We start from the raw sequence: 27,562 nt of genomic DNA, 5'->3' as shown, positions 1-27,562 counted from the left end.
TGGAGGGTTTTTTTCCCGTTTCCGTGGGGAATTTTTAAATCGTATTGGGATTTGAATTCTTTCGCAGCATCCCACTTACGTTATCTGTGTGCTTAGGCAGGAACTTGGAAATGTTACATGTCGACGAGACTATCTCTGAATTTTCCATCTTAATCTGTTCTTATAATAATTTTGAATAAATAATTGAATTATTGCCATAAGGTATAGTTGAGATTTTAATGGCAAACGGCCAGGAATTCGATGCTGATCACGAATTAGGATTCGATGTGGTGCATTTGTGACGCATACCGCGTGCCTAAAAATACTGGAAACAAGAAAATTGGCAAAAATACTAGTATGATTATTTAAAAATACGAGGTGTGTGACCTGAGCAAGGTTGTTTTAAAAGAGATGTCTCTGAACCGCGTGATCGGAAATTTAGTTCCGAGTTGTTGAATTTTCTTTTTGGTATCACTAACAAACAACAAGCTCAGCCCACAGAAAAATGATTCATCAATCGGATAAAATTATACCTCCAGGGCTGAGAGTCTTAGCGTGCTAGTAATATTGAGGCGAATGTCAAAACCAAGGAATATGATTTTCATCGGTATATTTACAGTATATTTTGAGAATTTAAATGTACATATCGGTATATTTGTGAGTGCCAGACAGTATATTTAATCGATAAGTCCGCGCTCCCTTGCGTTTTTGTTTCGTTCGTTTCGCTCCTTTTTTTTGCGTTTTTTGATTTGATTTGATTTGTGCGCCCAACTGGGAAAAAATCAAGAAGCCGAGAAACTGAATGTGCAGCATCCGTTTACGTTTACATGCACCCAGAGTTTCCCCAGCGAAGAAATTGTAAGTTGAAAAATTCCGACGCATTGTAGAAAAAAAGCGCAACAAGCAAGCCGCTTCACGCACACAGAGCCATTCTCACTCATGGACACACGCACACACACAATAGCCACCCGGCAAAAGCAGCGCCGCTGTAGTTTTTTGTATATTTTTTATTCGTGTTTCGTGTTGCTCAGCGACGACAACGAAGTCAATTTTTTTCTGTGTGCCGCCAACAACAATCAAATTACTATATATCTCGAAATATTTGTGACGATTCATACATAGAGCCGGCAGCAGTAGCAAAAGCAACAAAAGAGCCGTCGACTCTTTGGCCTTCTCGTGTGCATACGTTCGGCAGTGTGTGTGTGCATGTGTGTGTGAAGTGAGTTGGTTATTATTTACATACATCTCTCTCTTTCTTTTGTTTATTGTCAGGTGAGTGTGGTTGTGGCGGTAGGCGGATGGTGGTGCGTTAATTAGATGTTCTTTTTGCCAATTTCGAACAATTAATTTGCTATGTAAACGATCATGCAGCCATAAAAAAAGAATTTGAAGAGGCGAGAAGGAGAATAATGGAGTGTCCGAGCGTGTGTGTGTGTGTGTGTGTGTAGCGCAATGCTGAAATACCGGTATAGGTCGGTGTTTGAGTGTGAGTGAGACTTTGACTCGGGAGGCGAGTGTATGTGTAAGACTTTAACTGGAGATTGTGGAGTGTGTGTGTGTGTGCGAGCGAGACTTCAGAGTGTGAGTCATTAACCGGCCTGCATAGAGCGGCAACATTGGCGGGCGTCAGCCATTTGTTGCTTCAAAAATCGCTTAACAATATTTAAGGGAGAAACAATAAAATATTGCTCTTTCTTGCGGTCATTCTTTGCACGCACACAGACACGGACCCATACTCAACTTTGCATTGAAATATCAGTTAGAGACGCTGGACTGCAGAGCGAGACAACGTGATAATTTTCGACTGCAGCTGCTCATAAATCACACAAACGTTTTTGTGTTTCTTGGTGTGCTTGTGCCGGGTCCCTCTCGCACAGCCCTTCAAAGCGTGTGAAAATTACGTACTGCACTCGCACTCCAACCACCGTTTTTCCAGTCAAAAGTTTTTCCTTTCACAAAATCATACACACTCTTGAACACACACACACACATGAAAAAAGCATTGTGTTACTGTCTTCTTTTCTTTGTGTCTCGCAAGTCGCTCACTTCCGTCGTTGTCCGTGTGGTGGCAATAGGGTGGCGGAGCCAACACACCAGTCAGGCCAGCCCCATTTCGATTTTAGTGGTTTTCATCCCATTAGCATGTGAATCCGCTTCTAGCTGGAGCCGCTGCTCTTCCAGTCGTCCGGCTCATCCATCCAGCGATGCGTGCATGAGAGCCGAATTACTGTATATTGATCCAATGAGACCCTTCATATTGGAAAATAACTTGCCAAATCTGATCAGCGATCACTCTTGGAGGGACTTCCATGTCCATGTCTTTGCCTTCCAGTTAGAACTCCAACGGATCGGATCGATCATAAAACGGGTTCGCCGAAGATCTGTTATTTTGCAAGCGACTTCTGCTGTTGCCATCCTGCTCTCTGGCTGATGATCTCTTCGTATTTCTTCCTATTATTTTTTTTTGTTCTCCACATTTGCCACATTTCCAAGTCAATTTGTAACGGTTTTGTGTGGCACTCTTGTGAAAGCAGCGGCGACAAAGTTTTAGCTTCTCCCTCCCCTCAACCTCACCCTCAGCCACCATCTCGTTTTCATTTCTTACCTTTTTTCTCTCTCTCTCTCTCTCTAATAAATGCTGTTTAATAAGCCAGAAACAAGTTATTGATCAGGTCTCGCCATGGAATGGAATGGAATTCGACCTGTGACTTACCCTGGAAATTAAATGCCTTTTGTTAAATGGAATATATATGATTTTTCGTTAGTTACCTTCAAATGTCACATATTAGGTGCATGCGGTCAGATACACCCTTTAGTACCTCTTTCGTAGCTGGGATAACTGGGCTAACATCGGTCTCTCTCTCGCTTACTCCTACCATCGTCCGGTGTTCTTCTCTGTTCTGTTCTTCTCTCTCTCTGCTCTGCCGACGGCGATGATTGCATTGCCAGAGCGGATGCTGCTTTTGTTTACACTTTTCTCTTCGCCGCTCTCGCTTCATCGCTCTCCTTATCTCTTGCCCTCTCTCGATTCATTCATTATTTGATTTATGGATGGAAATTCGACTTCTCACTCTGCATCTTCTCCTCACTCCGGTCACCTTCTCAATTAACACATCTACGATTTTTCTTGTTGGACTTTGCATATTTTTGATGCGGCTCCCAAAAAAAAAGTAAAGGAAACCGGTTTTAACCGCCAGTGTTGCCATTTGCGCGAAATTTGCGTAGCTGTTCCCCTTGCCGTTTATGTTTGGTTGGGGTTTGGAGCGGAAGAAGAGCAAAGGCTGAAGCAGCAAAAAAAAAATGGCAGGTAGGCAGGCAGCACCTCAACGCTGACGCTGAGACCGCCGTTGCGTGGAGAGATGAGAGCGTGAGAGGCGCGCTTGACAATATCATTGGGGAAATTATGACAACTATTATGTAGCTTAGGTGCATCAAAAAAAACAGACTCTGAACAAATTCCGAACCGATAGTAATATATGCTTATACCCGTTTCAGAGTCAATTTAAATTGATTTCCATTGATGCACTTTTTCCCACTGTCATCGTGATTGGGTGTCCCATCTCTGAGCGCACCTACAACCGAGCGCCGCAATTGTCTGTCGTATGTACGGATTTTTTTTTTTTTGAGGGGGTCGGGGTGTGTGACAGCTTCTGGCATGGCCTCCCGTGTGTTGTGTTGGCGGATTCCGGCATTGAATACACAAAATTTGCACAGCCAAAAGCCGAATCGAACCAAAATGCGCTCTTGGCATGCCACTGACGTCATCGTCTGCCGTTTGCCGCCAATCGTTTCTCCTGGTACTCGTGCTGCGTGTTTATTTATTTAAACGAGAAGAAAAAGCACAGCTGAATAACTTTACGCAAATGTGTTTGCATTCGACTTGCTGCAACCTTTTAATCGTTTTTTGTTTCCTTCGTGAACTTGAATTTTACGCGCAATTGCAGGAGGCAGAGGGTGCGAATTTACAAATGTACAAATGTCTAAAATTTATGAGATTTTCACGAAATTTTGGCACTGTTCAAGATATGTAAAGATTCACATTTTAAAGGATGTTGGCCAAATAGTAAAAAAAACTTGATGCTAATTTTAATAACTATGAAAAAAAAATATCAAAACATTAACGACAACCCTCCTATTACGGTAAACTGATGCCCTACCATCCCTCTCTCTCTCTCTCTTTCCACTCTCTCCCATTCTCCCATCCTTGGGTGAATTTTGAATGTGCAACAAGTGTGCGGCGTCGTTTTGTTGTACCGTTTTTTATGTTAATTAACCAAAAAAAAAAAAAGAAAAAACTAGTTATCTTTTGTAATTTTTGTTGTTTGTTTCATGCTTGACTAGTTAAGCGGGCGGGCAGAGGCAGTAGGCAGCGGGGCGTACAAAGGGGAGGGGGAGAAACTGAAAAAAGAGAGTAACTCGAACGTTACGTAATAAGAAAAACGTTAAAATGCAGCGATGCTTTCAAATTTCCAAGCGGCCGGCGTTGCCACCTGATGCGAAGCTCCAGCCCTCCTCCATTAAAACACTTGTTACGCTCTCTGGATCTCTCTCTCTCTCTCTCTCTTACACCCCCACACTGCCATCTCTTTCAAGCCGCGTGACTTGCTTTTTGGGGCTGCTGATGCTGCTACTGCAAAGGTTTTCTCTCTCTCTGTCTCACTGCTTTTCGTTTGTTTGTTTGCCGATCATCCTCACTGCCTCTCCCGTGCTGTGGGCATCATATCCATCGCTGCATTCGGATCCAAGCCGCAGCTTCGACTCCACTCATTTCGCATCCAACTTTTGCTACGTGCAGTTCGCAGCAGCCGCTGGGAGAACGAGAGAGAGAGAAAAAGAGAGCAGCCGCGAATCGCCAACGCCGTAGTCGTCGTGAGTGAGAGAGTGGGAAGGCAGAGTAAAGAAGAATCAACAAAAACGGTTATTTTTTGTTGTCGTAAGAGCATCAGCGCCCACACCGCGTGCATCAGCTGGGAGAGAGGCAGAGAGCAGCTGCCAGGCACCTGAACAAAATCCTATTTTTGTTTTATTGTTTCCGAATTTCCCACGTAAGTAATTTTTGTTGTTGCTTTGCAGCCTGGCTCTGCCGCTGCCGCCCTTCACCCAGTTCCAGCAGCAGCAGAAACAGCGACGTCGTCAGCGCCAGCGTTAGCGGCGACGCTTGAGAAATTAATCAGCTTCGTGACTCACAAAACTGCATTCTGGTATCCGGGGGGCCGGCTGTTGCTGCTGCTCACTTAGTGGGTCAAACCGCAGGGGCAGCCGCTCGACCTCCATCCGCTCCCCTCAACGATCCATCATTCTCTCGCTCTCTCAACCATTTGGTATCTAATCTTTTTCTCTCTTTTGCACTTGCACAACACTCGGCTATGGATGGGCTTTTACTTTTTGTGCTTCTGTGGCGACCGTTTTCTGGAAAGTGAAAGAGAGAGAGCGAGAGAGAGTACTCTGTGAGAGAGCTTGACCCTCGAGGGGCGGTGGGCCATCCCTCGTGAACCATTCGACCGATAGATCATATACTCAATCATAGAAACAAGCGTTTTTCATGCGATTTCTGAAAAGAAAAATGTAAGAATTGGTACATATCTGGGAGAAAACTCCTTGATATGAATGTTTCAATGGTTAAAAGATGGGACTTTGATTGGACTTTTGAGTGGCTCTTAGATGAAGTTTCGAGTCGGTAGGATGGGCGTCGTAAAAGATTGATCTGAATGGAATTGCGTACAATTCGGTTGGGTTTATTTTGTATTTTTGCTGCTTCACACTGTCAGCAAGATAACAGCAAAATGTTGTTTATTTTTTTATCATTTTTCAAATTGATAAACCATTTTTTTGTTAAATTTTTTATTGTATTTCTCTTGAGCAGAGCAGCATATTTCGCGCTTCTGTGGCGGGACGAGTACGTAATGTTCTAATTTTGGGTTTGCTATCTTCAATTTGGGAGAAGCACACAGAGTCGTTGCCAGGATTTTGCAAAAGGGGTTAGAGGAGGGTAAAAGCAGGGGCTTGGCAATGATCCCCCCTTCGCTGGTTGCGCCACTGATCTCTTACGCAAAAAGTATGTACATATAAGCATTAGGGCAGGGGGTAGCTGAGAGAGAAATGGAGTGGGGAAAATGTGACTCAGAAGAGCTAGTCACTTGGGCTCAGCCCTCGAGTGCGTGCGTGTGTCCGTCTGCCGTTGTAGTTGTTTCTTAGAGATAGGCGACCGATATCAAAAATGTAGGAATGTACGATCCAAGGCCTTATAATCGCGACACTCCTCACTCGGGTCATATCGGTTATGGAATACCCTGTATTATAGCGGCTCTCTCTCACTCCCGCTGCACTGCTTGAATGAAACTGTATCGGAATTGCATAACACTCGATATCTTATCGCAAAATGTCGATTGATTTAATGACACAATTCCATGCAGAGAACTCCTCGATCCGATTACTGACCCAATGACATAATAGACGGTAATGGGTATACCCCGCAATGGCCCGATAATATGACTTTCCTATGCTGACTCTCAGAGGGTATCGAATCGCCCATTGAGCCGCATGGTTTACACACACATATACACAAACGGCCAAAAAGGAACATAGTTGTACGTGTATGTGTGTGTGTGTCTGTGAGAGAGATCTTATTTCCTGCACTATCTTTAAACACCCACCCGACAACAACGGCAACAGCAACCGTCTTTGCTCCTCTCCACTCGAATCATACGTTCTCAGCCTCTATTTTGCTTACGCGTTCCCTGTTCCGCCGCTGGTGGAGCGGAAGAGAGTATAACGTCAAAAAAGCACTCCACCACACCCCACCCTTCGCACACAACTCTACGGTTTGCAAGAACCACACTCTACACTCCCCTGTGCTAAGCTCTCTGTAATCGACACTCACTCGACAATCTACTGTACTCTCCACTCCACTTCATTCCACTCAGTCTTGCAGTTTACTCTCCACTTCACTCAGCACTTCACTATCCAAGCCACTCACTCTACATGCCGTTTACGCTCTTCCTCCCATCCCAAGCAGCAGCGCTCTCTCGCAAGCAGCGTCGCCAAAAGCTGAAGCAGAAACAGCGGCGCATCGACTGGCACAGGCAGGCAGCCCCCAAAAGCCCCAAAGTTGAGACAGTCGCGACGGCGCGCTCGTTTCAAGCAGACGCGAAGTTTTTTTGTTCTCTCACTCTCACTCTTCCCCCACCCCCGAGTGTTTTTTGCGTATATACGTGTGTGTGTGAGTGTAAAACCATACGACCCGATCGACCGAACAAACAACTCTTTCTGACTCCCGCTCTCACTAAAGGCGCCAGTTAACAAATTAAAAAATATATATATATATCTTAACGTTATTTTTTTCACAGTGTTTGTGTCTGTGTGTTTCTGTGTCCCTCTCTTTCTGTGAGTGTGTGTTTGTAGGTGTATGCTGCACATGTCCATCGAAGAAAACAGAAATTGCGGTTCGTACTTTATTCTAAAATTCCAAATCAACACTAAAACCTGGTCACACTTGAATAGTATGCAAAATGCGCTTTTCTCCATCTGTCCTACTCCCCGTGTGCATTTTTGTGTGTGAGTGTGGTGGACAGTCAATGGCTTTTCTAAATTGACATACTTTCTAAAACGCCAGCCACAAATCTCTGACCAAGACACACACAAAGAGAGACAGAGCGGGAGCAGGTCCCCTAGGTAGCTGTCTTCCATCCTCCGCCTGCTCCTATCTGCCTGCTTCCCCCTACCCACAAAACACACAAACAAGTCGTCCCAAAGCCGCAGAGATGGTTGACTGGTGATGGCAGGCAGCAACAAGTCCCACGTCTCGTTTTGACCAAAAACTAACTGTAAAAAATGCCGTCAATCTGCAGCTATCTTGCAGAAAAGACAGGAAAAAAGTCACAAAAATGGTTAAGCGGGTAGGAAAATGGGAAACCGGCAAGGAAATGGGATAAAAATGCGGGAAATCGGCAGGAAAAATACCCCCAAGTGTTGCAAATAGGGTATCAGACAGGAAAAGGAAATGCCAATACAAACAAAACCTGAAGAAAAAAAACCAAATAAATGTAATTTACTTCATACAACCATACTTTTAAGGGAAAAACTGAATTTAGCGGGATACGGTGACCACTTCCATTCCGGGAATCCTATTTGCCGTGAAATTTAATCGATAAGAGTCGCAAGTTAAATATAAAACAAACAAAACGAGGAGGAAGTTCGAAAACGCGCTGCTAAAACCCTAAACTCTTCCAATACCGAGTATAATAAGGCGAAAGAAAAATGATCCTACTACTTCCTGTTAATGTTTAAATAAACAGCAAGCCTCCACTCATTTATCTTTTAACGGAAAAATCATTACATTGAGTCGATGATATCCTCTGATAAATTGACAGATTCTATGTAAATATTTTCCTTTCGCACAGATTTGTTCTCTACAATAAAAGTTATTAAAGTTTTCCAAGGTCCCGTAGTCTCAACCAAATGGTAATCTTTGACCTTTTATTCAATTAATACATTTAAATTGATTAAATCAACACTGAATATTAGGTATTTAGATGCAACATGAAGTTCATAAGGAATTTATTGGTCACTTGTTAAAATTCCCTCATAAAAACCTTTAAAAATAAAGGTATTTTTGGTCATTTTGTTATCTTTTTTAATAAATATAAAGTCTATTCGATGGCAAAGATCATCTTTAACATCTTGAATAGAAAGAGGAGGAGAAGGAGAGGTTTCTGCAAAAACGCGACGCTGTCTGTCGCTCTACCTCTGCCTCAGAGTTTGCCTCTACTGATGTTTCGCGCGTGCTCAATGCATTTAAATTTGCTTTTCATTTAACTTTTTTTAATGCATATTTAACATTAATTTGCAACAATTTTAATGGACCTTTTATTTCTCGTGTTTTATCAGGTGCACATGCGCTGCCCATTCTCCCACTCTCTCCCACTCCTAAAAAAAGAGAGCGAGTGAGAGAGAGTACGTGGAGACTTGTCTAGTGATAGAGGGGGGGAGTATAAACTGGGCAGCGCTGGCTGGTGGCCGCATTGCTAAAATTCCATCGCCAGCTTTCTTTTGTAGCCGCGGCCTGCCTTTTGCCCTGCCCCTCTGTTGCTTCAGCCTCCAAAAAGTTGAAGCTGCTGCTGCGCGGCCGCACCCAACAGTAGAGTTCTCTACGCTACGATCTCTGAAGGTCAACGTAACTGTGATGATGGGCAAGGCAGATAGAAATAGAGAGAGAGAGAGGGCAAAAGAGAGGACAAAAAATAATGATGCAGGGGTATGGAGGGTAGGGTTGCGGTGTTCTAAAAACACAGCGATGACGCTTCACTGATTCTAAATAACTGTTAACTCATTTGCATAGATTCCTCCACTCCGCTCCTCTGGCACTCTTTCAACTCTTTGTTGTTGTTTGCGATACCCTTTCACAGAGGGATAGAGAGAGAGAGAGACATGCATTCAGTTCTCTTGGTGTCACATAATTCATATTTGTGGGGAAAAACTTGTAGTATTTCCAAAGATAAGCCCGCAACAAATTCCAGTATTCATACATATGTATACTTATCGCAAGAAGCAGAACCCACTTCCCATTCCCCCCCCCTCCACAGTTTCGTCTGTTTTTATTAATATTGTCATTAGCACGAAATCAATGCCGAAAAAATGTATGAATAAAAAAAACCCAACAAGAATGAGAGACGACAAATTGGACAGCAAAATAACAGGTTGAGTGAATGCCCATTAGCCATAAATGATGAATATTATTTGGGGTATATTAGTTTGGTTGCGAATTAGAGCCGACGAACAGAGACAATTATATTTACAACAATCTTTATGTGAGAATAAACCATTACTGTGGTATTTGAGAAATTCTAGGGTATCCCACATATCGTACTCTGCAAATTTAACACTTTTCACCTTGTTCTTTGCGTTGTTCTTTTATGCTGCTGAATTTTGCAGACGAGTGCTGTCGCTCTCTCGCTCTGTCGCTCTTTGGGACAAGCTTATTCAGTAGCATCTACACGTACATGAGTAGACGCTGTCTCTTGTTTCAGTGTATTTCCGTGATGTTCTCTTGTTTTACTGTTGACCACAATTACATATGGATAGCTAAGGTACAGTGCTTATAGATATCAAGGTATTGGCACGTTTTCACGTATGTACATTTATACATATGTGTGTATGTGAATGAGAGGAGGCGTGGCTCTGGCGGGAAGGCTGTAAAAGGTAGATCTCGCCCCCCGCTACGGGCTCATATTGCACTTTACACTCATTTTGTTATTTTAGTCTCATGTGATTTGGATATGTACAGCTACAGCTTCTTCCACTTTAACTCTATGCTCTCGCCATCATTTCGACTCAAAACAAGACTCCGGAGAGACAAGACAGAGCTCACGAGCTTTAGACGAGAGAGCGAGACGCGACGCGACGCTGCTTTCGTGTTGCGTCAAAGTTCAAGGTGTAAAAAATACGATAAATCTTTCCAAAGTACGAAACGTGTGTGTGACGTTAACAGCGTCGTTGATGCCTTTTTAGAAATTGCTCAAAACCTGAGCTCATCATCATCATGATCTTCACCGTCATCATCGTAGCCTTAGCCTTAGCCTCATATTATCATTGCAGTCGTCGTATCGCACACATTTAAAAATAGTCAATTATTAATTGAAGAAATGACTAATTGTACAATTGATTGTTTGAGATTTGTCCGAAGGTAAAGTGGAAGTCGCTTCGAAAATTAATTTTAACTGCGAATTGAAAATGGAATCTTGTGTGAGTGTGTGTAGGGAATGAGTCAGGTGTCAGGTGGTTTTTTCCCGTGAAATTCATTTAAATTAAAGCGAAAAATACAAAGATTGAAAGTTAAGATTCTCAAATGCTTGAACAAATTCAACTAATGCGAGAAGATCTAAGATCGCGAGATCTGTAAGAATCGCAAGCGCTGGCATTTACAATCTGATAAATAGGATAATCTTTTGACCATCCAAGGACCTTATGGAAATTATCGAAAGGATATAATTTTTATATGTTTTTAAATGAAAGATTCCCAGCTGTATCCTATGATTCTTATCCGCTTTCCCAGTGAGATCTACCGATATACATACATATGTATGAATGATCATCTGGCAAAACGGCGGATGTGCCATGCAATTAATCAACACTTCCGCTGCTTTTACAACACTGCATTGTCATCCCTCTCTCTGTCTCTCTGATTTACCTTGTGTCTGCGGTCTCCCTCCTCTCACCTTTTTTTTGTAATTTTTTTTATCGGAATGTAATCATCTTTCAGCAGCAGAAAATTTAGTTGCCATTGGCTCTTGTGTTTTACTATTTTTAATGTGGTTTTAATGGAAACAATTTTTGTTCGTTTCGTTTTCGTTTTTTGTTTTGTTCTTTTTGCTGCCTGTGTGCACATTTTCATTAACGCTTATTTTGTTAATGGCTTTTTTTTCCGAGATCTAGAGGTCTCGGCCTCCGCCTATCTCTGCATACATTTATGTACTCGTAAATCAATCAATCAAAACAGAATATTGGTCAAATGGAGATGTGTGTAGGTCTGGTCTGATGGCGATTGATAGGTAAATAGTATTTCAATTGTGATTACTTTTGCTTTTCTTTTTTGCAGTAGAATAGAATATTTAATTGAAGGCCAGAAAAATTAGATTTTGAATTAAGTTGACTGCATGTTAGTTATGGGAAAAACACTGGGCACAGCAATTTAACTAAACTTTATCTAACTAGGTTACAAAAATATGATCAAAAGAGTATCGATAAGTTGATGGCAAAATTAAGGATCGTAATTAAGGGGGAAAAAAAACGTAAAAGAATGGCATTCTTAAAATAAGAACAACTATTGAGTTAATTCTGCTTTATTGCTTTAAAACATTCATCAAATTGTTTTGTAAATTATAACTTATAATGCAAATATTTGCTTTACAAAAAAGATGCCATTCATTGATTTAATGAGCAAAATCTCGTATGAATCATGAATCGACAACAAGGCTATTTTTATTCGTTTGATGGGATTCCTTAACTTAACTTTGACATGATCTAATGTGCTCTGTGTGTGCTCTATGACTCGAATGACTCTAATTTTTAATAAAGTTTATAAGTCAAGACAACAATTGGTTGGTTGGGGGGGGGGGAACGCGATGCAGAGAGGTGAACGATGAGTGCACATTAACGTATGCATAACCTCAAAAGCTCAATGTCACGCATATTATTTACTCTTCTACCTTCAGGCGGAGTAGAGTCGTCGCAGCCTTAGTCGATTCGCAGTCGTATCTCTATGCCCGTCCCCCACTCGTCATCGCATATCTATTGTCTCTATTTTAAATGTGGAATGAATGGGGGCCCCTCCGTCGCCGTCGTTTAGTGCTGCTAATAATATTTGCACGAGTGTTTTGTGGAAGGTAAAAATGAAATGAAATTAGCTAACAAGCAAAGGCTGTCTATACCTCTCTGCTCTACCGGTCTCTCTCTCTCTCTCTCTCTCTCTCTCTCTCTCTCTCTCTCTCTCTCTCTCTCTCTCTCTCTGTCTGTCATAAATAGGTTGCAAATAATACACGAACGAGGGACATACCACTCTGAGTGTCTCTATGTGTGTTTATTTCGCTTTCGTATCTCTGTTGCATCATAAAACATGCCTCGACGCACACACAGTGCATGCAAATTGTCTATGTTTCATAACACACCATGGATCGGATCGGATTGGGTTATTGTCTTTCCGTCTTTTCGTCATTTGTCTTTCCATTCCCATTCCATTGCGAATCGCTATAATAATTGTCAAAAATTGAAAACGAAAGCATTTACCCAACAAGTGGGCGACGTTTTTTTTGTGGCCCAATAAATCAAGAGCTCGCGGATGAGTAATTTACATGCCTTCGGCGGTGGCGACTGTACCTCTCCCATACGGAGGGAGTACTCATGCAAAGAATACAATCTCTGGGGGCCGCTGGATAACTGGTTTTTTTTTGTTTGCTGTTTATTTCTTACTGATACGACAAGTTGTAGTTTTGTTTTTGTTTATTTGTTTTTTGAATGTTTTTAGCGATGATTAATACCCGTTAGTATTTTGCAAACCTGTAGAATGTGTGCCGCAGCTGGTGTTGAGCAATGGTTGTGGCATTTAAGATGGGAATTTCCTTTTGGTATTCATTAATTGCATGTAGTTGGGGAATAAATCCAACAAAATTGAGTGGCTAATGCACTTTGGCAGACAAAAATGGTTTTAGTTTTGCATTGGCAATTGCCGAAATTTCTTTACACTTACAAATCCCTTCGATAAAGATCTTTTGAGGCAAAATATTAGAATTATTATAAACCTACAAAACGCTTTGCTAAAATGCTTGCAAAAACAAAGTGTTGGTATATGCAATAAATACAGATTTTTCTACCAATACTTGTTGGAAAAAAATAATTATGGCCTGTACTTAAGCATTCATAACATTTACCTCAATGCACTAAAGAATAAAATCTGATTAAATTTCCGGCATGTGCGGCCATCGACTATTTATCGATTCGATGACGATGTCTTCGATGACACAACATGCGACCCAATTGTCGTTTCCCTGACGCTCGCAATGTACCCAATTCGTGTTTTATTTGTACTGAGTTTTCTGTAGTGTTTGTTCTGTTTTGTAGTACAAGATATCCGACCGCCCTATCACTGGAGCAGCAAAAGCTGAAAGAGGAGGAGGTGGCTCTGTTTCATTCCATGCTTTTGGTTGGTGCCTATTTGCCAATTTCTAATTGTTTTCAAGTCTGAGAGTGTGTGGGTTCGCTCGTACGTTCTTCTGATTATTCTAGGTATGAGGAATATAAAATATTTTTAGGCCGATTGCCACATGCGAGACCCAAGCGACACACGCATGTGTGTTTCCAGATAAGATATGCACATGATATTCACCCGCAGTGTGTGTAAACGGCAGGCCCAGAGCCTAGGGGCCGGGGAACGGAAGTGGCTTTGACACAACATTAACTTGAATTTTACTACAATTGTTGTGCGTCTGTCGACGAGCCACACACAAATCGTGCACTCTCATTTTGATTGCCACAGCAAAATCAGACGGCAGGCGGCAATCGGCAGTCGGTAACCGATTTACAATCAAACACACACAGCAGTTGCGTTGCGGTCAATCAAGTAGGAATGCAATTATATTGGCTTATCAATCGTTTCGAAATTGCTTGATATAAAATGGTTTCAATTGGTTGCAAATGATGGTAAAGAAGGAATCCTCCTTGGCAATGTTCATAAGATTCGCTACACAAATTGTACCTAAAAGCAGCGTTATCGTTGAAAGTCCAAAGAGAATGTGGCATACGACTGCCACTGAAACTTTTGTTTAATTTGTAATCTAATTAAGATTATCAATTCAATAACAATAAACAATTCTGGGTTAAGTACTCATATTATTTTTTGTCCATACCAAAATTATGATGCTTAGTTTTCCCTAAAACTTTCCATTGATTGAGTCCAACCAACCAACCGATCCACCATTCAACTCAACGTTCATTTTGTCAAATGCCCTTCACCACTAACCAGATGATGATAAACCAACAAACAGTTTTCTCTGTCAGTCTGTCTCTTGTGTTTTGTTTTTGTATTTGGATTTCGGGGTGTGCGTGTGTTTTGCATAACAATTGACAAAAACAATTAGCGGCAATCTGCGGGATGTATCGTGTATCGATACGATAGTGAGCTTACATAATACGAGTATCAGCCAGCCACGAATATTATTGTCAGGGGATGGCATGGAATGGGATAGGATGATCGAGCCAACAATCAGAAGTACTCTGAAAGCCACGTTAACCCATTCCTAAGGCAAGTTATCTCTTCTAGTCGCATAAACTTTGAAAGACACGAAAAAATGTAGAAATTATGTAGATTTGTGATTGTGTACTCTGATTAATTGATAAACCGATTTGGCTCTGAAGTTGCCCAAATTTGCAGTGTTAAAAACCAACTCAAGTGTTGGGCAAGTAATGGAAACCTCGACTTTCGTTCGAAAAGCAACCGTTCATTCGCTAAGAACATTTATGTCTATGACTTGGCGAAATAATATCATGAGAAAGAAGGCAAAGAAATGTCATGACAGGCAGCAGGAACAAAAAAAACGAACCAACGATATCCCGTGAATAAACATACGTGTAGAGATCTGAGGCGGGAAATGCTTAATGTATTTGCGTGCTGTGTTAATTGTGGCAGCGCTGGGCAACGATGTCTGATGTCTTCCTATTAGATTCCCCCGCTCAATGGGAGCGGTGTCTCCTCAACATACTAAATTCTCACCCTCTTCGCCTCTCGCTCGGCTGTCTTTCTGTCGGTGTTTCTGTCACACATATTATATTTTCTTTACGTGCGCGATTCCCTTTGTCGACGGTATCTGGAACATTTAAGGCTAATTTGCTTCATTAAATTGTCACATTTGTTGTTATGCCTTTTCTCGACGTCAAGCTGATGAATGATTCTGCTGCGGCCCCAAAAGGGTATGCTCGACCAAACGAAATAGTGGATGAGCGGCAAGCTCTCCCAGGAATGTTCCATTCTACTCCAAGGGGTATTTTCCATTCCAAAATTGTATTTTGACTTCTGTTGAAGGTGCCACCAGTTGATAAATGGCTCTGTAGCTTGTGTATGTCTTTCGGTTTTAATTAGATAAGCAGGGAAATATCCTCTGAATATATTCCATTCTAGTGTCCCTGCTGTTTGTGTTTCCATTTCCATGGCCTCTGATTTTCATTCATAAAAGTATATGCATCTTCTATGTACACAAAATATAGTTTACTTGGTCAGGCATATATTTTTTTAGCTTTTTCTTTGCTGTGGATACCGCCGCTTGATTGCCTTCGTGGCAGCGCATTTAATTATTGAAAATGTGGAGGGGGAAATCAACGTGCCATGAAAACAGCATAAATACCATGAAACCAGAAAGAAGCGAGTGTTTAGGGGGAGCGAAGTTGGGGATACACTTGAAAATTTATAGATTTTAAATGTTTTCTCTGTTTTTTGGAATGGCTATATCCTATGGTCCATATATCAAAAAGGGATCATGTTGCTAAAACACTTTTCCTTCACATTGGATTATTTGGTTAAAATGTGCATTTGATTTGGATAATTGTGACAAACATTTGTCTGCCTTGACAAACACCAGTGCATAGTCGACGTAACCCTCTTTGAGGCTGGATAAATAATTGTTTGAAAATTAAAAGTCAAACAGAAAATGAACGCCAAAGTGGAAGAAGAAATAATTTTATTTGCTGCTCATTTAATATGATGGGGCTTTCTGGTCGAAAGAGAAACCGAGAAACCCCAAAGGAAAGTAAAAGCAGAAAGAGATATGGCTACGATGGTACGGCTGTATGATGGCTGTGTGTTTGGACTTTACTTGCAAGTAATTTTGATGGAATGGATTTTAAAATGCGTTGCGTTGTGCGCATAGCATACGCAATAGCCAACCAGCCAGCCAGCCAGCCAGCCAGCCAGTCCAGTTGTCGAGTTGTTGTCCAGTCGCGTCAGGTCTTTGTCGTTTATTTCGTGTGCGTGTGTCATCCATCGAAGCGATGGCTGTGTTCCGGTGGTCAAACAATAAACGTGATTTCTGTTGGCTCTCTGCGTTTTCCATTTCTGTTTAAAGCTGAACTCATTAATGTAGTTAATGGATATTAAACACAAACCGGCCGCACAAAACAATGCTCTTAAGCGGTGGGGGGGAATCAGCAGGAATCTCGCTGTTTGGAGACACAAAACAGACAAGAGAGACAGAGAAGAGAGAGAGAAAAGCTAAACAATTATTATGTAAACGTTTGTGTTTTACTGACTGAATTATTTGTGTGGCAGAAGGAGGTGGAGGAGGGGCAACAGAGGGCAGGAAAATAATGGTCTGTAAAGCCATTCATTAACCAAAAATTATAATAACGCTAGAGTTGGGCAGTTGCAGCAGCGCATTGGCCGCATTGTTACAGTTCAATTGCATTTTCTAACAGTGTTGTAAAGTTCGAAAGAAGTGTTATTGTCTTACAAAGCAGAAAATAAATTGACAGTTAGCTAAGAGCTCTAGCTTCAAAAGTTATGATTCAAGAACCAAACAAAGCTCACAAACGCAACATTTTCTCTACTGTTAAGTGCATTTTTAATACAATTCTCAGTGTTGTCAAGTGCCAAAAGGAGAAGAACGCATGCGTGCGTTTTCGTACAATGATTGTACATTTTACACGACATTCAAATGGAAATGGAAACTAAAAGATACAAGTTGAATTTGCCAAATCATTTCCGCCCAAGCGGCAAGATAAAAGATATCACAGAGAGGAGGAGGAGGAAACGAAGGAAGGGAGAGTAAATTCTAAATTAAATTTAAAAAACCAAATAAAATTGCAATTAAGTTACGAGGAAATGTACATATGTACATAGATATGTGCGGCATAACACCAGCGATATAGAGAGTACAGGATGCACTTAATCACAAGTTTCATGGCTTCAGTTTTGCTTTGTTGTGATTCATTCTCCACTCGATTGAGCGCGGCAACAGTAACCGTCATTTTTGGCTGGGAGACACGTTTCCCCGTGGCATTCTCTCGCGAATCAGTCGAAAGGAATTTCTGTGGCTTGTTGATTAGCGCAAAGCGAACGCTAACAGCAAAACCATTCAGAAGCAGGCATGAGCTCATTTAGTTTACGTTTTGTATTTTTATTTTTTATTTGGATACATGTGGAGTGCCACGAGGAGGGGAGTGGAGTGGAGGTGAGTGGAGTGCTGTGTGCTGTGTGCTGCGCTGCGAAAGCCCTCTTCAAGTTCACGCGCTGGCGATAATAAATGCCGCATGATGTCATAATTTTTGTGCGCCCGAAAACCCAACAGAAATCATCATCTTATAATATGATTTATTTGCATTTCATAGGAAGTAACAGAAGAAGAATAAAGGGTACAACTACTTAGGTACTTGCTACATTCTGTGAATGGATTCAATGAGAGAAATATACGATTCGTTGCAACTAACATTGACGTCATGTGGCTTGTGCCCCCAATCGTATCTGATCTCTGGTGCCACCACAAGTTTAAATGTCAAATTGTAAACGAGATTTAATTGGATTTTCGCACATGTGTATATTATTTGGGAGGCCATATTCCATATTCCTCCATTCCCAAAAATAGCATTTTTGCGCCGCAAGTGCAAACAAACACTTTGAAAAATCAAATGAATAAACACTTGAAAGATTGCGTCAAAATGTTGAAAAGAACATTTACCTTTTATAGGAGAAGCTTTTTATGGGGCTTCAAATGATGTAGAGTTGCAAATATCACTCGTAGTGTTGAACAACGCATTTGGAAATGTATTTTATAGCATAAAATGCTGAATTAAGACTTTTGGCAGCTATGTTTAAACACAAGGAAGGAAGTTTTAGGAAGAAGTCTCTGAACACGCTTTGGTTTAGCTGCAAATCGAATGCTCACGAAATTTAAGAATGCTCAAAGCCACTTTGCAAATTTGCACTCTAACTATAATTCCCCATAAATAAATGACATACATAAATATACATACAGACAGATGTATATATATTTATCACGTGCTCGCCTTGTGGTTATATCTAGGGCCTACATACATATGTACAAATAAGGTCTATAATGATATTTATGATTTCAACTGGCACTTTGACAACAAAATGCACCCAGAAACCCCCCACACAAATGTCCGAACTCGTGTGACAGATGGATTGGTGGAATGATGGATATATGTATACACGTACACTATATTTTGTGTAGCGTTCAAAGTCTCTCCTCCGTCAAACATTTATTTTGTCGTTGGGTTCTTAAATTGATAAAAGCGAGCACCATTTCCTAATGGGCGGAAATGGTCGAGGGGTTTTTGGGCGATTCAAAATTCACTCAAAAATCACGAAAAGTATCGCAACTTTCATGCCACACAGATAAAACGTTTGCCAACCCAAAATAAATTAAAGAGTGAATTTGCATTTCAAATTCACAAAACTAAAGTTAATTTTTTGATGCATTTTACAACCTGTCTCTCAGCAAGCAACATTGTCTTTCTATCAATTGGATGGTACTTTTGAGCACTTTATCACTGATTCATCGCCTGAGTATCTTCTTTTGTTTCGGAGAGCTCTGAGTAATAATTGCTCTACAAATCATATAAAAAGCTTGACTGTGATTCTCTTATGGAACAGTTGGTGGCAGTCCCTTCGACTCTTTGGTGCTTTTCGTTTACTGAAACTAATGAAATTTATTTTATTTTATTGTTTTGTTTGCAGTTTGAGACTCACCTTCAAGCACTAAACGAAGCAACGAAGAAGCCAAACACGAAAGAACCTCCAAGAGGACTCCCCTAACAACAGCATTTCGCTTTCCCCCCAACAGTAAAGGAAAAGAAGCCGGAAAATGTCTCCAAAAGCGGTAAGTGTCTCAAAAAGAAATAAGAAACAAAATATGAAACTTATTACCATAAGTGACATAATTTGAAAAGTAAATCCCACACGTTTGGGGCCTTAAAATAGAATTTAAAAAAAAACCAAGGAGGACGACCATTGGCAGGCGCGTTAAGACGCGTCACTACCTTTATACCCAGTAATCGATCAGGCATGGATCGACTCTAAAATTTGTCTAGAATAAATATACTTTAAGGGGTCGAAAAATGTTCCTCTTGTGCGTTATTCCTATCACTTGGATCACAACTCTTCGAATTCCGGGACATTCCATGTTGTCCCCCCTAAGTCTTAAATAATCAACCAAAACTAAACCATAAATCAGAAGACAGAAGAGCAACACACTGATTCCCAAGGCGGAAAACCTGATAGAGACGAAAATAGGTATTTAGTGGTAAATTAACTATAGATTATGGGTGCTATTATGTCTGCCATCAGGTGTGCGGTTCTGGTTATCAAAACACTCTTCCAAACGAGCGTACTGCCGGCTGTCTGCAATTGTCGTCCAAACGAGATCCATCTCCTAATTTAGTTTCAGCAAATCGATTGAAAGTGTGGAATAGGGACGTCATTGCACCGGACTGACGTCTTGATAATTTAATTTATTGGCAATATTTTTTATCAATTGTATTATTTTTTGTGGGGTGAAAGATAGCCCCTCGAAGACGTCATTTCATGTGACGGCATAAAAATACACACACACACAAGGCACGTAAACATTGTGAAAAAACTTGACCATGGCCCTGCGACGACGACTCCTTCCCATGATTCGTTCCTTTCTGTTTGATTGACGGCAGCGAGAGATATCTAGATCTGGTGAGCGAGAGATTCAGTAGATGGGAATGGCGCAGGAGTGGCTCCATGGGTAGTCGGTGCTTATCGGTAGACGATGACAACTTTTAAATGCCTTTTTTGATTACTTTTTTGTATCGCTCGCTGATTGATGGATGGCATGGAGCGATGGATTTTTGGGGTCACTAATGCGATCCTCATTGGCCGATCATGTGAATGAAGGAAAATGGCAAAACAAACAATAAAGAGACAATTTCATCGAGTCACGCGACACCCGATATCTCCTTAAGTATCTTTGTATCTTATGCAAAATATATGTAGAAGGAAAAGGGTCCCATCCAAATAAATGCTTCCACTCGTAGGGGCACTCACTGTTACGATAATCCCCATCTACATTTTTGTACTGGGTTAATCCCCATCATCTTCAATATAATCCCTTAACTTCTGGGCAATTCCCCTATCTGTATAGTTGATTTATTCTTATCGCTTCGAAAGAAAACGCTTTCCCCGAGACTAAAGTATGCACCCAAGTGGCAGTGGAATCATAACTTTCCCTTTTTCCACTGCCCAGTCTATATAGTTTTTCACATTCATCGTTTTGCCATCACTTCACTCTCTATAACGAGTATACGATTATATACACACATACACTCGCTGTGTGTTGGGGTTGGTTGTGCGGTGTGTGGTGTGGGGCGGGGGGTGGTTCAGTGGGTTAATTGCTGGCTTCAATAAAAAATCGAACTGACAGGTAACGCGGCGCATGATTGACGCTGATTTGTTTGCCTTACTTCGGGGCTGGCTCTATCTATCTATCTTTATGTTGACCTCTACGGTCACCATCTGACAGACAGACAGACGGATAGACACTTAACTGCCAGTCAGAATGCTGAATGTTGAGGCAGTGTCAGGTTTTCCCTTTTTCTGTTTTGTTTTGTGTTGTCTAATTTTAGATGCATAATTAACATGCAATTTGACAAACGGAACAACGGCGATGACGATGCCCCCAGGGCAGCCCCCCTCTCCCGTTGGGCGAACGCAAATTTAGTTCAATTTTTATTTTGCTTTGTTTTTCCAGCATTTTCTTTTGCCCCCACAACGGCTTTCTTTACTTCTGTCTTTTCTATCTGCTTCGGTTTGCTGTTGGGCTTACAAAACATGCCTCGAATTTTCCATTTTCCTCAGTTGCCGCTGGACAACAGAACCGTATCGAACATTGTTGCGTCCGTCGCTGCTGCTGCTGCTGCTGCTGCTGTTGCATTCGCGCTTTGTTTGTGTTCCCCTTTTTCCACGACACGCGCAACACATTATTTTTTGCCGAAAAAAAGCGCTATCAAAATTCAAAAGCTACTGAGAAACCCTTTCGCGCCCAGAATGGTCGTCGTCTCCGACAGCCGTGTCCGTATGCCCCGCTACGGCGGAGTCAGCGTTAAGCGGAAAACGGTTCGTGTTTTCTTTTGTCTTTTCTTTTTTTTGTTGAGTGTAATCTTGTGCTGCTTTTGCATTTTTAGGGTTTCCGTTTTAAGAAACAACGCAAGAACCGAATCTGTAAACACTCTTTACAAATGAACGAAAAATATCGATTGGGGAGTTGCTTTTTTCCGAATGATTTTGTTTCCTCATGAGATTTATGATATAGTAAGAGACAAGTTGTGATTGCAACATAAAAGGAGGCGAAGAGGGAAGAGCTAAAGAGCAATTTACACTAAAATATATTTTAATAGTAAAATATTGCAAAAAAGTATAACATAAAAATTAAAATATGTGTTAAAAATAAAATATAAAATAATTCAACAATATAAATAAAATAAAAAAAATAACCCATGGATAATAAATAATAATACAAAAGAAAATAAACAAAATGATTGAATTATTTATTTAACAAAAAAAAAACCATAAAGTTCAAATGAAAATACATAAAAATTGAACAATTGCATAGATAAAAAGGTTCTATACTTTCCTAGAGACTTTCCTGACGACTTTCCACAGAATCAGAATGATGTACAGGGTGCATTCCGCTGAGTCATGTGCTGATTTGTTTACCTACTGCTTAAATTAAAATACCCTACTTTAAAGGGTATGTGGGAAAAATCAAGTCATGTTTTTTTTTTAACTCGAACAGAACTGGTTATGCTCCCAACTTCCGTTTCGGTGGATGGCGGGTTTCTGCTGGTATTATGTGCTTCCATTCGGTGGACAGACCCGACCAGACCAGATCAGACCGCCCATTGGACATGGGGAAATGGACGGGGGAGAGGGTGCGGCGTGACTGACTCTCTGCTGAACAGAAGGAAACAACGCAACAAAACGGCACAGCAACGTTGTTGCATTAACCCAAAAACGTTAATTGGATTGAAATGAAAAACGTTTTCAATTTCCTAGCATTGTGTCACGTTTGATTTGCATTCACCGACTGGAAAACAAAGGCAAAAAGTAAACACAAAACAAAAATAACAAATGGGACAAACGATGACAAACAAAACAATCACAAAATGGGGGGATCCATGGGTGCTCCTCCATTATGTGATGAAATTTGAGTAGAATTTTTGCATATAATTCTATGATATATCCCCGTTTAAAAGTAAACCCAAAAGTCGCTGCAGATCGAGCTTGCCGCTCGTTTTCTTCCACCAGTCTTTGACAGACAGAAATTTGTGAAATCTTCTAGGATGAAATCATTTAAGACACTTCTCAGTGATCCCAACGATTGAAAACCAATTTGTATATCAGTTAAAGGCAAATAAAAGACTAGAGAGAAACGAAGCGTAAAATCCATTAAGAAAACGAGTAAAACAAGTGTCCTCTTTCATCTTAGTTCTTGGAATCTTGAGAAGCAGTAAAAACTTGCTTAGAAATCTCGAGTTCTTGAGTGTTCTTCTGCTCTGAAATATTTCACCTGTACTCACCGCCCACGAGGAATAAAGAGAGTGAGAGAGGGAGCATGGCCCATTTTCCAATCCTATTCTGCAAACAAGTTCTTGGCTTTGAATCGAATTGAGAATTAACTCTGTTGCCATTTATCGATAATCGTGCCATGTTCTGCTCTGCTTGCGTAGATTAACTGGACACGGCGTCATACAGCATGTGGCATGTGGCGTTGTGGGGGGGGGCACGTGTCATTCTGATCGGCTGGTGTTTCTGTTTCTGGATTGGTTTCGGTTTGGTTTGCATAAGGCTGCATCGCCAGCTTTCGACTCGGAACGCACGTTTTTGCAAGGCGCGCAAAAGGAAAGCTGGCGGAAAAATCACGCTCTAGCGAGGGAAAAGCAACAGCAACAACAGAAATCAAAAAGAAAATCAATCAGGCATGACACCCAAAGCTAGCAACAGAACGTACGAGAAAGAGTGTGACGCAGCCGACCGACTGTCCGGCTGGACAGCGCTGCGGGTTATACAAGTTGACAAAACACACATACAGAAAGAATGAACAGAGAGAGAGCGTAATGTGTATCTGTATCGGTGTATCTGTGTGTATTTTGTCACTTGACCAATTTTCCCACTGGGTGAATGAGGGGGGAATAGATCATAGGTGACTGAGTTGACTATGGACGGGAGCCAGCCCCTCCGCACGGTCAATGCGCATAAAGCTAAAAAACTGTGTGGCAACTGTACTTCACACTACTATAATGCAAATGCGCAATGTTACCCTCACAGAAAGGGTAAAAGTTTAGAGGGAGCACAGAGTTCCTTTCGCTTATGGGAAATTTTAATTGAGATTTATGTATGTTTTTTTGTTGCAAAACAATTCTAAGTAAAAATATTTGTCTTCTTTTGCAGCTGAATGTGCGCGTCACGACAATGGACGCCGAACTGGAGTTTGCCATCCAGTCGACGACGACGGGCAAACAACTGTTCGATCAGGTAGTCAAGACGATCGGCCTGCGTGAGGTTTGGTTCTTTGGTCTTCAGTATACCGACTCCAAAGGCGACTCCACATGGATTAAGCTGTACAAAAAGGTAAATTCAACTATGCAAAAATCAATGACAAGGATACAATTAAAAGAGTAAAGTGCAATTCAGAAGATTTACAATTTTACTAGGAATACATTTTGATCAATCATCGTATCCATTTTCATTTGGAAATAAAATAGAATCTTCCAAAAGAGAACCACTGACAAAATGTCGGGAAAACGTCAGAAAAATAATGTAAACTATTTATAATATAATATAATTATTATATAGCCAGAATCGCCGGCCATAAAGACCATAAAATATTTGAAACGCGTAAAGAAGTATGTGGACAAGCGGACAACAAGCGACAGCAATGGAGTGAATCATTCCGAGACAAGCGAAGAGGATGACGATGCCGATGATATGGTGGGCAGAAGATAGTTCGAATCTAATGACTACCCCCCAAGCGAGAATCCCCTAGAGTATTTTGCTAGATAGATAAATTTCTGTAGAGAGTATTGCTTCAGGAAGTATTTTGCTCAGATGCAGATTTGAGGCTGTTACTTTCCTGTGTTTACTAATAAGATCTTTTGTCTGTGTATAATTATTTATGCTGCCTAAAAAGACTGGATCAATGCCGTTCTCCACATGGGTAATGAGAAGAGAGTCAAGCTTGTCCATTCTACTCATCTCCAGCCGTTCTAGTCCGTTTTTGATTAATGATACAATTGTTGTTGCTTATTTTTGTAGGTCATGAATCAGGATGTGAAGAAGGAGAATCCATTGCAGTTCAGATTCCGTGCCAAATTCTATCCGGAAGATGTTGCCGAGGAGCTCATACAGGACATCACATTGCGGCTGTTCTATCTGCAGGTGAAGAATGCCATATTGACCGACGAGATCTATTGTCCGCCCGAGACGTCCGTACTGCTGGCCTCGTATGCGGTTCAGGCGCGGCACGGTGATCACAACAAGACCACCCACACAGCCGGTTTCTTGGCGAACGATCGTTTGCTGCCGCAGCGGGTGATCGATCAGCACAAGATGTCCAAGGACGAGTGGGAGCAATCGATAATGACCTGGTGGCAGGAGCATCGCAGCATGCTGCGCGAGGACGCCATGATGGAGTATCTGAAGATTGCCCAAGACCTGGAGATGTATGGCGTCAACTACTTCGAGATCAGGAATAAGAAGGGAACTGACCTCTGGCTGGGCGTCGATGCCCTCGGCCTGAACATCTATGAGCAGGACGATCGACTAACGCCAAAGATTGGCTTCCCCTGGTCCGAGATCCGGAACATCTCCTTCTCCGAAAAGAAGTTCATCATCAAGCCGATCGACAAGAAGGCCCCCGACTTTATGTTCTTTGCCCCACGCGTTCGCATCAATAAGCGAATCTTGGCCCTCTGCATGGGCAACCATGAGCTGTACATGCGTCGTCGCAAGCCCGACACGATCGATGTGCAGCAAATGAAGGCGCAGGCGCGCGAAGAGAAAAATGCCAAACAGCAGGAGCGGTAAGCGTTGAACTCTATTTAACTCGAATCGTAATCCTAATCCTAATCGATTCCTTTAACTCTCTATTTCAACAGCGAAAAGCTTCAACTGGCGCTGGCCGCTCGCGAACGTGCCGAAAAGAAGCAGCAGGAGTATGAGGATCGCTTGAAGCAAATGCAGGAGGAGATGGAGCGCTCGCAGCGCGATCTGCTCGAGGCACAGGAGATGATCCGACGGCTGGAGGAGCAGCTGAAGCAGCTGCAGGCCGCCAAGGATGAGCTCGAGCTGCGCCAAAAGGAACTGCAGGCGATGCTGCAGCGCCTCGAGGAGGCCAAGAACATGGAGGCCGTCGAGAAGATCAAACTCGAAGAGGAGATCATGGCCAAGCAAATGGAGGTGCAGCGCATCCAGGACGAGGTCAACGCCAAGGACGAGGAGACCAAGCGTCTGCAAGACGAAGTCGAAGAAGCTCGACGCAAGCAGGTCAGCAGCAAATCCTCTGCAATTATATCTATATCTACGTATATCTCTCTGCCTGACCCAATTTGATAAGCACTTTAATCAGAGGTTCCAAAAGGCAGGGCCATATTTTTGATAATAGAAATTATTTGGGTAATGCGATTGTTAAACGTGATTAAATTGAGAGTGGCAGCAGTCCATAAACGGAGTGGAGTCCATTCGATAAAAGAAGGCAGATTCAAGAAGCTTCCATGCGCTATATACACAATTATTATTCCATGATTTAACTTGAAGCTCCCTGAAAAACTCCTGAGAAACTTGCATTCTCATTTCATTGATTTTCGAATTCTATGTTCAAAATTGAAATAAATAATTTGTTTTTGCAGGCTGAAGCTGCTGCCGCATTGCTGGCTGCATCGACAACGCCGCAGCATCATCATGTGGCCGAGGATGAGAACGAGAATGAGGAGGAGCTGACGAATGGCGATGCCGGTGGCGATGTATCACGCGACCTGGACACTGACGAGCATATCAAGGATCCCATCGAGGATAGACGCACGCTGGCCGAGCGCAATGAGCGCCTTCATGATCAGCTTAAGGTCTGTTATTGAATCAAAATCTCATTAAATTTGTATCTCTATTGAATATTTTATTGTTTTCTTTGTCCAGGCCCTGAAACAAGATCTGGCGCAGTCGCGGGATGAGACGAAAGAGACGGCAAACGATAAGATTCATCGGGAGAATGTGCGTCAGGGACGTGACAAGTACAAGACGCTCCGCGAGATCCGTAAGGGCAACACAAAGCGTCGCGTTGACCAATTCGAGAACATGTAAAGAAGCAGCTGCATGCACGCACCGCAAGCCCCGACTCTCGGACTCTCTTTAAAAGAAGAGGGAGATGGACAGTGAAGAGGAGTCTCCAAAAAGAAAGAGAAAGATATAGAAAGCAGAAAGAAGAACAGAAGAAGCAGAAGAAAAAGAAACAACAAATATAATTCCGGTCGTTGCGACGATGACCCCCTAAAAACTACAACATATATCCGCAAAAATTCTATTCAATCCTGAAAATTGCGTATAAATTTCAGATATTCCTTGTTTTCTGAGAAACTTTGTATAGAACAGAAATCCACAGCATAGAAGAACGATAAAACACAGCACACAGATCACAGATAAAGATAAAGATACCCTTTAGACAGAAACACGCCCTCGACAATGACACATCTTTGTGAAAGGACAATCAATCAATAGATTACAGTCGAACACACACCAACAATCACTTCAATCAATCAACCAATCAATCATGAATATTTCTCATTTTGAAATACGAGAAAACACACAGAATATAACATACAGAAATTAAACCACAACTACAACTACAACAAAACTACAATTATTTGCATTTTTTCCCCCGTTATAATTATTATTTTTATTATTATATAATTACTATTTTTTTTTAAATTTGTATAATTAAATAAGAACTTGATTTATTGTTTCTTACAAATAACTTGAGAAGAGAGCAAACAAAACAAAAACAAACAACAG

At 41.5% G+C, this 27,562-nt stretch overlaps 1 protein-coding gene across 6 annotated transcripts; it reads left to right on the top strand.

Moving 5' to 3' along the window:
• The first annotated feature begins 676 nt into the window (after positions 1 to 676).
• Positions 677 to 27,184, top strand: LOC117903162 (moesin/ezrin/radixin homolog 1). Of its 6 annotated transcripts, none has more exons than XM_034815003.1 (9): positions 677 to 837; positions 19,214 to 19,355; positions 23,951 to 24,130; positions 24,356 to 24,490; positions 24,690 to 24,716; positions 24,815 to 25,581; positions 25,657 to 26,044; positions 26,407 to 26,619; positions 26,690 to 27,184. In XM_034815003.1, the coding sequence occupies exons 2-9, from the start codon at positions 19,341 to 19,343 to the stop codon at positions 26,852 to 26,854; spliced, it is 1,890 nt and encodes a 629-aa protein (XP_034670894.1). In that variant the 5' UTR covers positions 677 to 837; positions 19,214 to 19,340; the 3' UTR covers positions 26,855 to 27,184. The 6 variants fall into 6 exon arrangements, with proteins under 6 accessions (XP_034670894.1, XP_034670897.1, XP_034670896.1 ...); XM_034815005.1 differs by lacking the exon at positions 677 to 837 and adding an exon at positions 4,826 to 5,024; XM_034815004.1 differs by lacking the exon at positions 677 to 837 and adding an exon at positions 7,326 to 7,421.
• Positions 27,185 to 27,562: the final 378 nt, after the last annotated feature.

This window comes from Drosophila subobscura, chromosome A (genome assembly GCF_008121235.1).
Source record: "Drosophila subobscura isolate 14011-0131.10 chromosome A, UCBerk_Dsub_1.0, whole genome shotgun sequence".
Classification (NCBI taxonomy): domain Eukaryota; kingdom Metazoa; phylum Arthropoda; class Insecta; order Diptera; family Drosophilidae; genus Drosophila; species Drosophila subobscura.
Note: the sequence above shows the minus strand (reverse complement) of the source record. Positions and strands in the feature narration are given on the sequence as shown.

Excerpts from the sequence above, each read along its gene's own strand:
- LOC117903162 (XM_034815001.1), top strand. The coding sequence starts at position 21,548 with ATGGTCGTCGTCTCCGACAGCCGTGTCCGTATGCCCCGCTACGGCGGA. Across the intron at positions 21,617-23,950 it reads TCAGCGTTAAGCGGAAAACG|CTGAATGTGCGCGTCACGAC; the intron begins GTTCGTGTTTTC and ends CTTCTTTTGCAG. Across the intron at positions 24,491-24,689 it reads ATGACGATGCCGATGATATG|ACTGGATCAATGCCGTTCTC; the intron begins GTGGGCAGAAGA and ends CTGCCTAAAAAG.